The following is an 11,865-nucleotide window of genomic DNA, read 5'->3' as shown; positions in this document are numbered from 1 at the left end:
GGATGCGCCTTGCCAGGCTTGTCCCTTTGGAAGCTCCCAACTAGGTTGGCCACTTACGAATTTCAAAAAAAGAAGGAATGCATCACCAAAAAAGAGGACAATAGAGGAAACCAATGAGCATAAAATTTGCATATGCTAATTTACACATCTAGGTGCAAATTTAGAAAGCACTATTACAATTTAAACAGAAATACGGTATATCTCACCATAGTGGAAAACTGTGACCAAATGACTTGTGTATCTTTCCCAGTCTGCTACCCAGGTGCTGTTGATGGGCAACTTCAAAGCTCAGCTCTTCCTTCTTATGGTTATTTATCTTTAAACCAGCCTTGGACTGGGCAACCCTTCAAATAGAGGACACCTTCAAAATAGAGGACAGTCCTCTGGCAGCCCTTCAAATAGAGGATAGTCATTTGTAAAAGAAAACCGCTCCCCACCCTATAACCAAATCCATATCCGGAGCTCAGCTGGGAGACCTGAACATCAGCAAGCCCTTGCCTGGACTAACCAGCTACTCAGTCAGGATCATTTGCAGCTTCATTCATTACCGCAATTATTGAAGAGATATAGAGGGGCTGAATCTGCCCCTGTTAGACGTGGGTAGAAACCCTTCAGATTCCCTGTACACCACACTGAGAATCTCTCCCTCTACAGCAGAAAGATCAGGCACATAATTTATTTTCGATTAACATTTATAAAGGTAAAAGACGATGACAAGGATCTAGGATTTTCTGGTGTATTGCTTTTCTGTGATGTGTTTTGGAATTAGATTACACATCACAAGAAAAATTAAAACCATTCATCAGTTAAACCAGTTTGAGCACAATCCTATGGACTGCACTCCTTTTTGAAGGAAGCCTTCGATCTCTGCATATCCAGTGCCCTGCCAAGCTGCTGCCAGCAGAGAAGGGGGAACAACGGAGGCAATTTTCACCTCTCCATCCTCCTTTTTAATGTTTTTCCTGTTGAAAGTCCTAAAATCCCCCCCAAAAAAACAGTAAATTGACTAACACCTATAAAGTTACAATACTGAGGGGTAAGATCCCGTATAATATCTATCTATCTATCTATCTATCTATCTATCTATCTATCTATCTATCTATCTATCTTATCTATCTTATCTATCTATCTCTAGATAGACAGACAGACAGAGAGACAGATATGTGTGTGCATGCATGTGTGTACATGACTACATATACACATATCTAACTATGCAGACACTGTTCTAAAACAAGTGCACAGTGTCAGTTGTCTTGAGCTTTTATTCCAGAGTTATTTGGGGGGTTGGGGGAGTTGGAACCTGGCACTATCCGCAGCCAAACCTGTCAAGGCTAGGCAGACAACTTTTGGAGTATGTAAATCAACTGTTGAAGTCACTGCTAAGACTCGCAAGTTGGCCTTGACTTGAATTTTCATGGAAATTCTTGAATCCTCCTAAAACCCACAGCTATAAAAATATAGCCTATTCACACTCAGCAATTCATAAAGATTTCATAGATATGCTGCATTCTATAACGAAATAACTCATCAAATGGCACCACGACTGGCCACAGTGCCAACCAGTGAAGTCATTAAAGCAAACCGATTTTGCAAGCAGACGAAGAGGCATACTGTTAAAAATAGACATTATGAAAACCAGCAAGTAGGAAACAATGCAAAGCATGCAATGCCGTGTTTATCACCGAGCAGATGCACACCCAGGATTGAGCAGTTGCCTGCTGTCTGACATTAACAACATAACCACAATGTGCTACAAGAGTGGGCAGTCTATGATACATGCAACGTTCCTGGTAACACACCACCCCATGTTCTTACAGGTATTGTAAAAATTTAGGCCTAATTCTCACTAAGGTAGCAAACCTCTTTCTGTGCCATTTCAGACTGCAGCTCAAGATTCCTATAACTGAAGATGCTAACATTGCCTTCCATTCATTAAAATTCCCTCCAAACAGAAAACTAGGTATTATGGACAAAGGTTCTAGTCTAGCCCTGGCGTGCTACTTTTCTATGTACAAGGGATTTTTTTTTTCACGTGGAAACATTCAATTATGTGAGCCCCCACCTGCTGCCCAAAGCGGTACAGCCTAGACACGTGTCTACCACCTCAATGAAATGTAGGCCTGGGATCAGAATCCAAGGTACAGTCATCAAGATAGGATTGGAGGGAAAGCAAACATGTCCATCATTCTCAACTGTTAATAACTCTTGCTGATGAAGGCAAGGCTTAAAATTAAGTGAGGAAAATGAAGACACTTAACATGCAACATTGTATGCCATGGCCCTGCATATTTATGGAAGGGGCTAATATACAGGAAGATCACATGGGGTACATCCAGGGAGCTACTCCCACAAAATCTCCCTTAATGGACTATTAGCAGTGCGATCCTTTGCATATTTGTGCAGAAGTAAGTCCCATTGTGTTCAATTGGCTTATTCCCAGGTAACTGGCTAAAGCATGCTGGGAGCTGTACGCCCTTTTCTGTCTAAACATGCATAGGATTGCACCTTACATAACCTAAATAAAATTCTAAGGGCACAATCCTATGGCCGCAAGACAGCAGCTAGACGGTCACAGGATTGGTCAGTTCCCAGAGAACTGCCTCCCCACCCCCTCATAGGCAGCACGGATCGTCCCCACACTCCACGCTCGTAAGAGCAGCACAGAGCGGAGGGAAAGGGGGCATTCCTGGAGGTGGGGTGGGGAGTTTGTAAGTGCCAGTTTGACACTTCCTATGTGTTGTCTGGCCTCCCCACCCCACGCTCCAGTGTCCCACGGCTAGACAGCCGAAATCAGCCATTTAGCTGTGAATGCAGGGCGGCTGGAATGCGGAGGAGACGATCCCCTCTGCGCTACTCCCACCGTTCATTGGACAGGAGGTTGCCTCTGAGTTCAGAGGCAGGCGACAATCTCCATAGTATTGCTCCCTAAAGTGCTATAATCACAGTGAATGGGGGAGCAGGATTGCTGACATGCTGTCCAGATAGAATCCAAATCATCTTTAGATCACCCTCTTGACCAGGAAGGAGAGATCTTTTCATAACCTATTAATGAAAGGCCATGCATGCAGATATACGTAGATCATTTTCAATGATTATTTCAGAAGTTTGCTTTCTAGTGTTCTTGGACAACTTTGGCTAGCTGAGGCTTGGCCTCTCAACAGGAACTCCATCTAATTTGTTTTAGGTGCAACTGATGGAAGCTGCTTCTGTTTTTAGCACAAAGGTGCTCCTCACAGACATTACAGGGACCACCATGCAATCTGGCCAAGTAGCTTTGGTACTCTCGCATGCTCTTTAAAACATGGATGCTGAAACCTACAGAATTCCAGGGTTCTGTCCCTATCAAAGATGAGGGCCACAATGGTATAGAACGTTTGGTTCCCCCGGTGAAGGACACCTGGTATTTCCAGACTTTTAACTGAGTCACTGTTACCTTGTCACCAAGGCATTCCGACTCTTCTGTCAGGAGGTATACTGTCCCACTTTCGGCCATAAGGATAGTAGTGTCTGTGGTGGATGAAGATCTTGGCCGGCCTTGGTGTTGATGGAGTATTGCTGTCAGGCTGCTATCCTGCGGGGCCTTGCGGACAAGATGTGGGCTGCTTTTCTGGGGTTCCAAGGAGCCACTCTTGGCTCGGCGGCTGCCACTGTGCAAACTAGTTCCTCTCTTGATGGAAGGACGGGAACGGATCTGCTGTAACACCCTGTTGAAGGCAGTGGGACGAGCTGGGAGGTCATGGAGAGACATGGCATAGGAGACACGGTGCATCTCGGGAGAGCGCTCTTTTTCATCAGGGGAGTCGTGGTCAGACATGCCATGGTGCTGTTGCGATGACTCCTGGGAGTTTTGGTGCTCCCGTTCTCGGGACCGTCTGCGGCTATGGAAAAGATGCTTGAGGCCATGGCCAAACATAGATCCTTCAGACAGCTGTTGTATCTTCTGTGCGGAAGAAGAGACAAACATATTGGAAAAGGTGGTTATAGCAGGGGCTACACAAGGTTTATTTTGCAGAATGCAGATCATACGTAACACAGATGGGAAAAGGAGCTGGTATTATTGTCTCAATCCTGCAGTCATATTTTCTGTGGATGCCGACTGGTGTAGCTCTTTTGAAGTCCAGGTTCATCCACACATTACAATGTGGAGTACAACATTTGGCATTTCAAGACCATGAACCTAGGGACTATGCCATCTCTTCACACTGATGAATGCCTGGGTTGCTCTGTCTGCAGAACTATTACCATTCAGCCATGCTACACTGACATAATATATGGGTCCCTCTCCTAAGAGAGCCTACCTTGGCTAGCCTGTTGTCAGGGCACCTCTGTTGACGAGGGCAGAGATGAGGGCTGGGGGGTGAGAGTTATGATGGTTGTAAAACTTCTAATGACTATAAGTACTGGGATTAATTGTGCACCCGTTGAACACCATAGGGACTATTGCGATATACTGCAGTTTGTCCTCTACAGAGACACATTTCCTATGGGGTGGCAAGGATGCATGAAGATTATTGTTCTGATGTATCATTCGACACATGGGCTTGTAGGCAAACTCACTATCATGGCTGATTATTTTAAAGGTGAAGTGTGACCGGTATGGCAACTCTGTCAGGATCACTTTTTGCTGAGAACTGTTCAGTTTGCTACAGCACTCCCCAAAGCAGGGTAACTTCTTCTTGGCCTTTTAAATATGTTTTAAGATGAGATATTCCCTCAAAACTGAACTTGTGACCTCTAGATATTAATCCCTGCCTTTTTGTACCTGGAATCTCTCCCTTTAGCTGTCTCACCATGCACAAGCTTTTGCCAAAGCCACAGCTTCACTAGCCTGAGAGAGAAGAAAAGTTAAAGAGCACCAAACTATCATGGTTTGGTGGTGTCTGCCAAACCACAAGGCAAGCTAAGGTCATACATATTTAAGGCAGGCCTAACTGGGATGCAGCTTATACGAGCCAAGGGAAATGTAACCCAATCCCATGCATAAGTACATAAGCAGGCCAGGGCTTCCTTCACAAAAGACATTGTTTGAACTGGTTTAGTGGGGAAGTAGGAGATTTTCCTTTCTTCAGGGTCTTATGGGCTTTGGTGGTTTAAGGCCTTGGTTGTGGCCCATTGGTGTTTACCTCATACCTCAAGTAATGTAGGCATGAAGGAATGCCAGAATTAGAGACAAAATGCAGGGTGGTCTTACAATGCTGGGTAGGGTACAATACTCTTAAGTATTTATCTCCTAGGCACCTAAAAGTTTGATACATCTAGGAATCTGATATATGTATTCTGCTTAAAACCAAAACAAACGTCCTTTTGGGAAGACTCACCAAATAGACTTTGTTTCAAGATGTAAAGATAAAGATACACAGCCATTTTGAGGTAGTGAATAGAAAATGGAAGCCAGGAGAGAGAAATGGAGAGCTCCTAGTGCTACCAATCAAAAGGCATTGGGCAGCTATTCCATCTTTACTTCCTTATTTTTTTTTTGTGGAAAGTAAAAATATGAAAGACATGGTGGAAAAGCTCCGGAGCGTTATAAGTGGATGATGACATGTCTGGGCCCCCAGTTAAATTCCATGAATGACGAAGAGAAATTGCATGATAAAAGCCTTGTCTGGAAGCACAAGTGTTGATCCTGCCACATCAGATGATATATCAAAGCAGTTAAACAAATGACTGTCCCACCAAAATCACCAGCTTGGGGCAACTTATTATGTCAGTTTGAAAGTACCTAAAGTGATTGCCATATCTGGAGCCAAGAACACATTTATCCCATACTTATGTCAACTAGAACAATCTCCTTCACAGACATCTTAGTATCATCTATCTTGTTTGTTCTAGGCCTCTACTGAAACACACAATGAATTCTGCCAGTTGATCTGCGGGAGACAGATATCCTGCTTTGAGGACCATCACACCCAGAATTCTTTACTTCGATTCTGCAATATGTTGTGAACTCAGGTTGCCCCTAAGCTATTCATCAATCTGAGGTAATTACGGAGCATCTTTTGGTTACCCATGAAACCTAGATCAAAGGTTAATTCCTCCCTTAATTCCTCCCACATATTGATCTAGGCTCATAGGCAATTAAGGCCTTTCTAATCCAGATGCTAAATGTTCCATATGGACAAAAAGAAAGGATTTAGCTAACACAGAAGTCTTTAAGAGCGCAATCCTATGCATGTTTAGACAGAAAAAAGGCCTACAACTCCCAGCATGCCCCAGCCAGCAATGGAATTGCTGGAATTTTCTCATGAATGAAATAAAGTGTGGGGGAAATTATTCTAATTGCCTTTAAAAACATATATGATGGACATTTGGATCTGTTCCTTTGAAGAGCAATGACAAGGAAATTCAGCACATGTAGTTCTCCAAAGGGGCCAAGATGCTTGGCAATACATTACTTCTTGTACTGTTTCTTTCTTGTAAAAGATTAACCTCTAATGCTGTTTCATTATTAATAACCCATATTGAGCCTGTTTATATGAAGCCATTAATACCTAATAAGCCCGACAATGCTGAGCTCTTTAAAAATCTGACAAATGGCCTTATAGGCCCCTTCCAACCCTACTATTCTATGAAATGGTGACACAATAGGAGCTGTAGTTTGAAGAGCATTTAGGAAAATCTGACATAAGCAGCACACTGACAAGAATTCTGCATCAGCACTCACTTCCAATGAAATTCATGAATCTATAAGAGAGAATAGTTCAGAAGAGTTAAGGGTCCACTGATGGTGCAAGAATAGGCATCCTGATCGGACACTGGTTGGAACAAGTGCTTCCTTGCAGGATCAGGACCTCCATGAAAGAGTATATTTGCATGACTAGGCCAAGCTGAAATAGGCAAACACTATCCAACAAACCATGTATTTCATCCAAGCAAACAGGACTAAACCAAGCACAGGAGCAGAAAGGAAAATAAGTAGAGCAGGGTCAAAGCCAAGGCAGGAAGCAGAGAAGGAAACAGGCAGATGCTGATAAATGCAGCATAAGGTCCAGAATCAACACACAGGTTATATTATTTTGCTCAGATATAGGGATGAATGTGAACTGGGAGAGAGGCTCAAGATAAAGGGCTAGTAAGGTTACTAGAGCTCAGAGGGCACACAGACTACAAGCAGTTGGTAGGTAAGGGAATAAGCCCAACTCCAAGAAGAAACCAGATTAGGGTGACTACTTATGCATCACCAAAAATGAGGAAATGCATCACCACAGAAAGAGAACAGAAAAAAGTAGAAATTCATGGTCATTAATAGGCACAGGTGCAAAATTTAGAAATTAGACTTCAAATAGAAAGACAGTACATCTCACCGTGGTGTAGAAGAATACTGTTTTCAGGCACAGGGCTAAGTGCAATTTTGGGAAAGGGGGGGGGAATGTTCCAGTGGTGGGTGGGGCCAAAGGCACAGGGGTGGAGCCCAATACCAGCCTATTTTAGCTTAAAGCTCTTCCTGCCAGTAACTAAGCCTTAGGAGAGGCATTTCAACTTTTTAGATTGGGGGGATGCAAAAGTGGGAAAGCTACCATATGATCAGCGAAGGGAATGGGGCATGGGCCTTTGGGGAACCAAGGTGGGCTAGATTTGGCCCACGGACCAAAGGTGGGATAGATTTGGCCCATGGACCTGAGGTTTCACACCCCTGCTCCATGGAGTGCAGTAAGTGTGACCCATACTGCTTGCTTTGCTGGTACCCAGGACCTCAGTGGAATAGACAAATTCACTGAGAGTAGGACTATCAATAGCTGCTATTCCTCCGCATTCAAGCAACATGTCACTGAGTATCCATTGCTGGGAACTAAAAATCAGGGAGGAATACTGCCCTCATGGCCTGTCTGTGGGCTTCCAAGTAATATCTCTTCGGCCACTGTGGGGAAACGGGATGCTGAAGTAGATAGGCACTTAGCAGAGCTCTTCTTATCTTCTGCAGAGAATCCACAGATGAGAATTGTCAGCTAGTATACATTTGCATGGTCTTGTCACCTTGGTTCTTACCTGTCCCTTCCCTGACCCCCAAACAGAAGCACTGAGATAAAGTAAGCCCTGTTGCTGTCAAAATAACCTATTTTTCCTTCCCTGTTTTGTTTTAGTTATTTTTAAAATGTGGGAATGGTGCATTTTGGTTCCCATGAGGCTTTTTAAAGGGCAAATGGAGAATCTAAATCTGTTCTGTACCCTGATGGCAGAAATCTGTGGATTTTGTAGTTTTTATCTACCTTACGTATACTCTGTTTCCATAGAGACTCTATAAATAGAATAAACTTTAAATCTTGATGGCACAAAGCAGAAATTCAGTACAGTAGGAGTTTGGTTTTTTCTTTGGTAATACTTTTGACAGGTAAAGATCCCTAGGATGCTCTGAATCTTAATGTTGATTGGCTAATGGGAAAAGCTGAGCCTGTTTGCCCTTCTGCAGTGCAACTTTAGTGGTTAGTAAATTTTTACTAATTTTAAAGGAGAAGAAGGGAAGCCTTGTGATTGGAGTAAGGGTGGGATTCAAATGACTTGAAGCTAGTTCACACAAAGTAATTGCCAAAGAGTAAATGTTCTTTGCTTAAAGTTAAATCTGGGACACTAATGCATGATGCCATGGACAATAACATAAATGTGATGGTTACTTTTGTGTTTGGGAATGTTTCTATCCCTACCCTGATGTTTTAGTGCAGCGAATCTCAAACTCCATGGGTTCAGGCTCCGATAAAGGGTGTGGAATAGCCGGCAAGTTCCTGAAAGGGATAGGATCCTGAGAGAGGGGATCCTTGAGAGGGACCATAGCTCAGTGTTTGAGAGTATGCTTTGCATGCAGAAGGTCCTGGGTTCAATCCAGGACCTCCAGCATGGATAAGGTGGCAGATGATCAGAAAAACCCTTCTCTATCGAAGACTTTGGAGATATGCTGCCAAGCACAGTAAACATTACTGGGTTATGTGGACCAATTTCATATAAAGCCACTTCCTACGTTCCTATAAGCCAGAAGTGCAGAACCTCAGGCCTGGGGGCCAAATCCCCTCCCTCGGGCCCAGCAGCCATGCCTCCACTGAAGGAATCCTCCTCAGAGAAAGAACTGGAGCTCCCAGAAACTGAGGGCACCCCTGATCAGTCACTATCACCAGACCAGGAGGAGCCTGGGCCCTCAGGGGTGATGGCTGCAGGTCCATCCCCACCAGGGGGAGGAGACTCTGCCTCTGAGGCAGAGGCTGAACAACCCCCTGGCCCCCCCGAACGTTGTCGCCTCAAGTGACAGGCCAGTAGGGCTCCCATGGACCATGAAAAGGGGTGCTTGCTTGCAAAGAATGACTCCTCAGAAGAAAGTGACTCCTCATGAGTAGGGCTCTGACAGAAAGCTTTAATGTACTGCAGCTGGGCTCTGGGTGGGACTCAGCAGGCTCTGGTGTTAAAAGCTTTCAGTGGCTGCTTAGCCAGTGCTGGAATAATATTCTTCTATCAGCTCTAGTGCTTTGAGTTTTGTTTTCCTGATTTTGCCTTGTGATTGACTCTCTATGCTACTCACCCTTGAACTCTTTCTTGACTCTGCTTCTTGACTGTGTAATGTATCTGACTGTCTAACTGTATTTTTACTTTTGCTTGTTCTCTTGACAAGTTCTGCCTTAGCCTGAACTCCCTGTGTGCTAGAACCTTTGTCTGCTTGATGATTTTACTTCTTGGGTTGCTCCTTCACTCAGCCAATGTAGGATGCCAGTCCTCTTTCCCCCCCATCCACCAATTCTTTGATACTTTTGTGCAGCCCTTCCCCCATTCTAACAGGTTGAAATGCCCCTCCTAAGGCTTAGTTACTAGCAGTAAGAGCTTGAAGCTAAAAAATATGCTGGGAGTTGTGCCCCATCCCTTTTGCCTTTGGCTCCCACCCACCACTGGAATGTGGTCCTTGAGAGCATCTCTAGAATGGAATTCAGCCCTTTGGCTGAAAGAGGTGCTGGACCCTTACTATAAGCCTATAGTGTAAGGCAGGGCTGGGGAACCTCAGGCCCAGGGGCCAAATTTGGCCCACCTGGGGTCCCAATCAGGAACTCCAGGGGTCCTTAGAAGGCCACACCCCGGTGCCCTAGCCTTGACCCCTTTCCCCAAGTGCCAATTGTTTGGTGGTCGCCCAGTTCTTGTGCAGTTTTCCCCTATGCTGAAGGGTTGAAATGCCTCCCCTAAGGCTCAGTTACTGGCAGTAAGAGCTTTGAGCTAAAATATGCTGGTATTTGGGGCCTGCCCTTTTTGCCCTGCCCACCACCAGAACATGGCCCCTCCGAGAGCTTTCCAAAATTGCACTTAGCCCTCAGGCTGAAAAAGGTTCAACATTCCTGCTGTGAAGGATACGGCTGTCAATGGCTAGTAGGGGCAATCTACATTACAACTTTAAACTGGTTTATCTAAAGGGATCCCACAGTTTTATGAGGATACTGAGAATTCTTTGCTAGAGACCCCTGCCCAAGCGGCCCCTCTTCCTAGAGCTACAATTCCCAGAATTCCTGTATTTGGTAGCCATAATCGCTAAAAACAAGTTTGAAACCAGCTTAAAGTTGTAATGTAGATTGCCCCTTAGTCATGCTAGCTGATACTACCTCCAGGACCAGGGCAAATATGTCTCTCAATACCAGGTGTCTTTACTTTCAGTGAAACTCTGAGACACTGATGTACTGCAGTTGCTGCGGAACATAAGGGGGGGAGGGGGTGCTGTTGCATTCCTTTCCTGCAGTGGGCTTCCCAGAGGCATCTGGCTGACCACTGTGGGAACAGAATGTTGGACTAGATAGAACTTCAGCCTGATCCAGAATAACTCTTCTTAGGGTGCAATCCTATGCATGTTTAGACAGGAAAAAGTCTCAAAACTCCCAGCATGCCCCAGCTAGCATGGCTGACTGAGGCATGCTGGGAACTGTAGGACATTTCTCTGTCTAAACATGTGTAAGATTGCACCTTTACCTACTTAAGTTCTTGATTTAAGCCCTATTCAGGCACTTGCCTGAACGCATGAGGGCTTGAAGTAGGTGTAGTGACGGGGCTGTACATGCTAACCCTGCCCCCACATCTCTGGGCACACTGGTCCCACCCCCTCAGTTGCCATGTTAAATCGGCAAGGCCTAAAAGAGTTCTACTTGCATTGGCTTGAATGCAAGTAGAACTCTCCACACCATCACAGCCCCTGCCTTATCAGGGTTCCTGTTTGCGCAGAGTTATAAAGTGAGAGGGGCAGTGTGCCCGGAGATGTAGGGGCAGAGCCAGCATGCACAGACCCATTACTCTACCCACTTGAAGCTCTCACATGTTCAGGCAAATGCTGGAACAGGGCTTTATGTAGCAAGAGATCTTGCTGGATTGGGGCCAGTATCCATCATATTTAATCTAAAATATTTATATATGTAATAAAATGGCATCTTCAGGGTTTTTTCCTCCCATGAAAAATAGAAAAACCATATTCAGGACAAGTTGCATTGACCTGCCAATCTCACATGAGACTCAAACTAGAAGAGAAAAAGGTGACTAGACTTAACTCCCCTGTTTTGTTATCACTGCAAATAAAATCATATAAACTCGACTGCTTTTCCATAATACCCAAATGACATTTTTAGACAAAACAGTATAGTGCAAAATAAAGAGACAGGCCTCTAAACATTTGTCACTTTGGATAAACTAATCCATCACTTTGCACAACCAGCTGATCCAATTAAAAATAATAACCAAGACTGATGTCAGAGTACACAGATATGTTTCTGATGGAAAAGGCTTGATGGCTTTGGTTTGGATCAACTTAAAATATTTTAGGCTGCCTTTCTGGGCAGAAGACCTCCCAAGACTGAGGCCCCAATTCTCACAATACCTCTTGACATTGTAAAGTCGTCATAATGAAGTGATTGTACTACAGCA

The 11,865-nt window shown here is 44.5% G+C and overlaps 1 protein-coding gene across 2 annotated transcripts in view; it reads right to left on the bottom strand.

The window, feature by feature from the left end:
- Positions 1 to 1,568: 1,568 nt before the first annotated feature.
- LOC146348490 (transmembrane and coiled-coil domains protein 2-like) overlaps positions 1,569 to 11,865 on the bottom strand; it is a 34,288-nt gene continuing 23,991 nt past the window's right edge. For both annotated transcript variants that reach the window (XM_084853260.1, XM_084853261.1), the window contains exon 3: positions 1,569 to 3,940. In XM_084853260.1, coding sequence (XP_084709386.1) covers positions 3,155 to 3,940 — 786 coding nt within the window. In that variant the 3' untranslated portion in view covers positions 1,569 to 3,154. The remainder of the gene's footprint in view (positions 3,941 to 11,865) is intronic.

Source organism: Heloderma suspectum, chromosome 4 (genome assembly GCF_057233095.1).
Source record: "Heloderma suspectum isolate Gila_16-S chromosome 4, 16-S_ref, whole genome shotgun sequence".
NCBI lineage: Eukaryota > Metazoa > Chordata > Lepidosauria > Squamata > Helodermatidae > Heloderma > Heloderma suspectum.
Note: the sequence above shows the minus strand (reverse complement) of the source record. Positions and strands in the feature narration are given on the sequence as shown.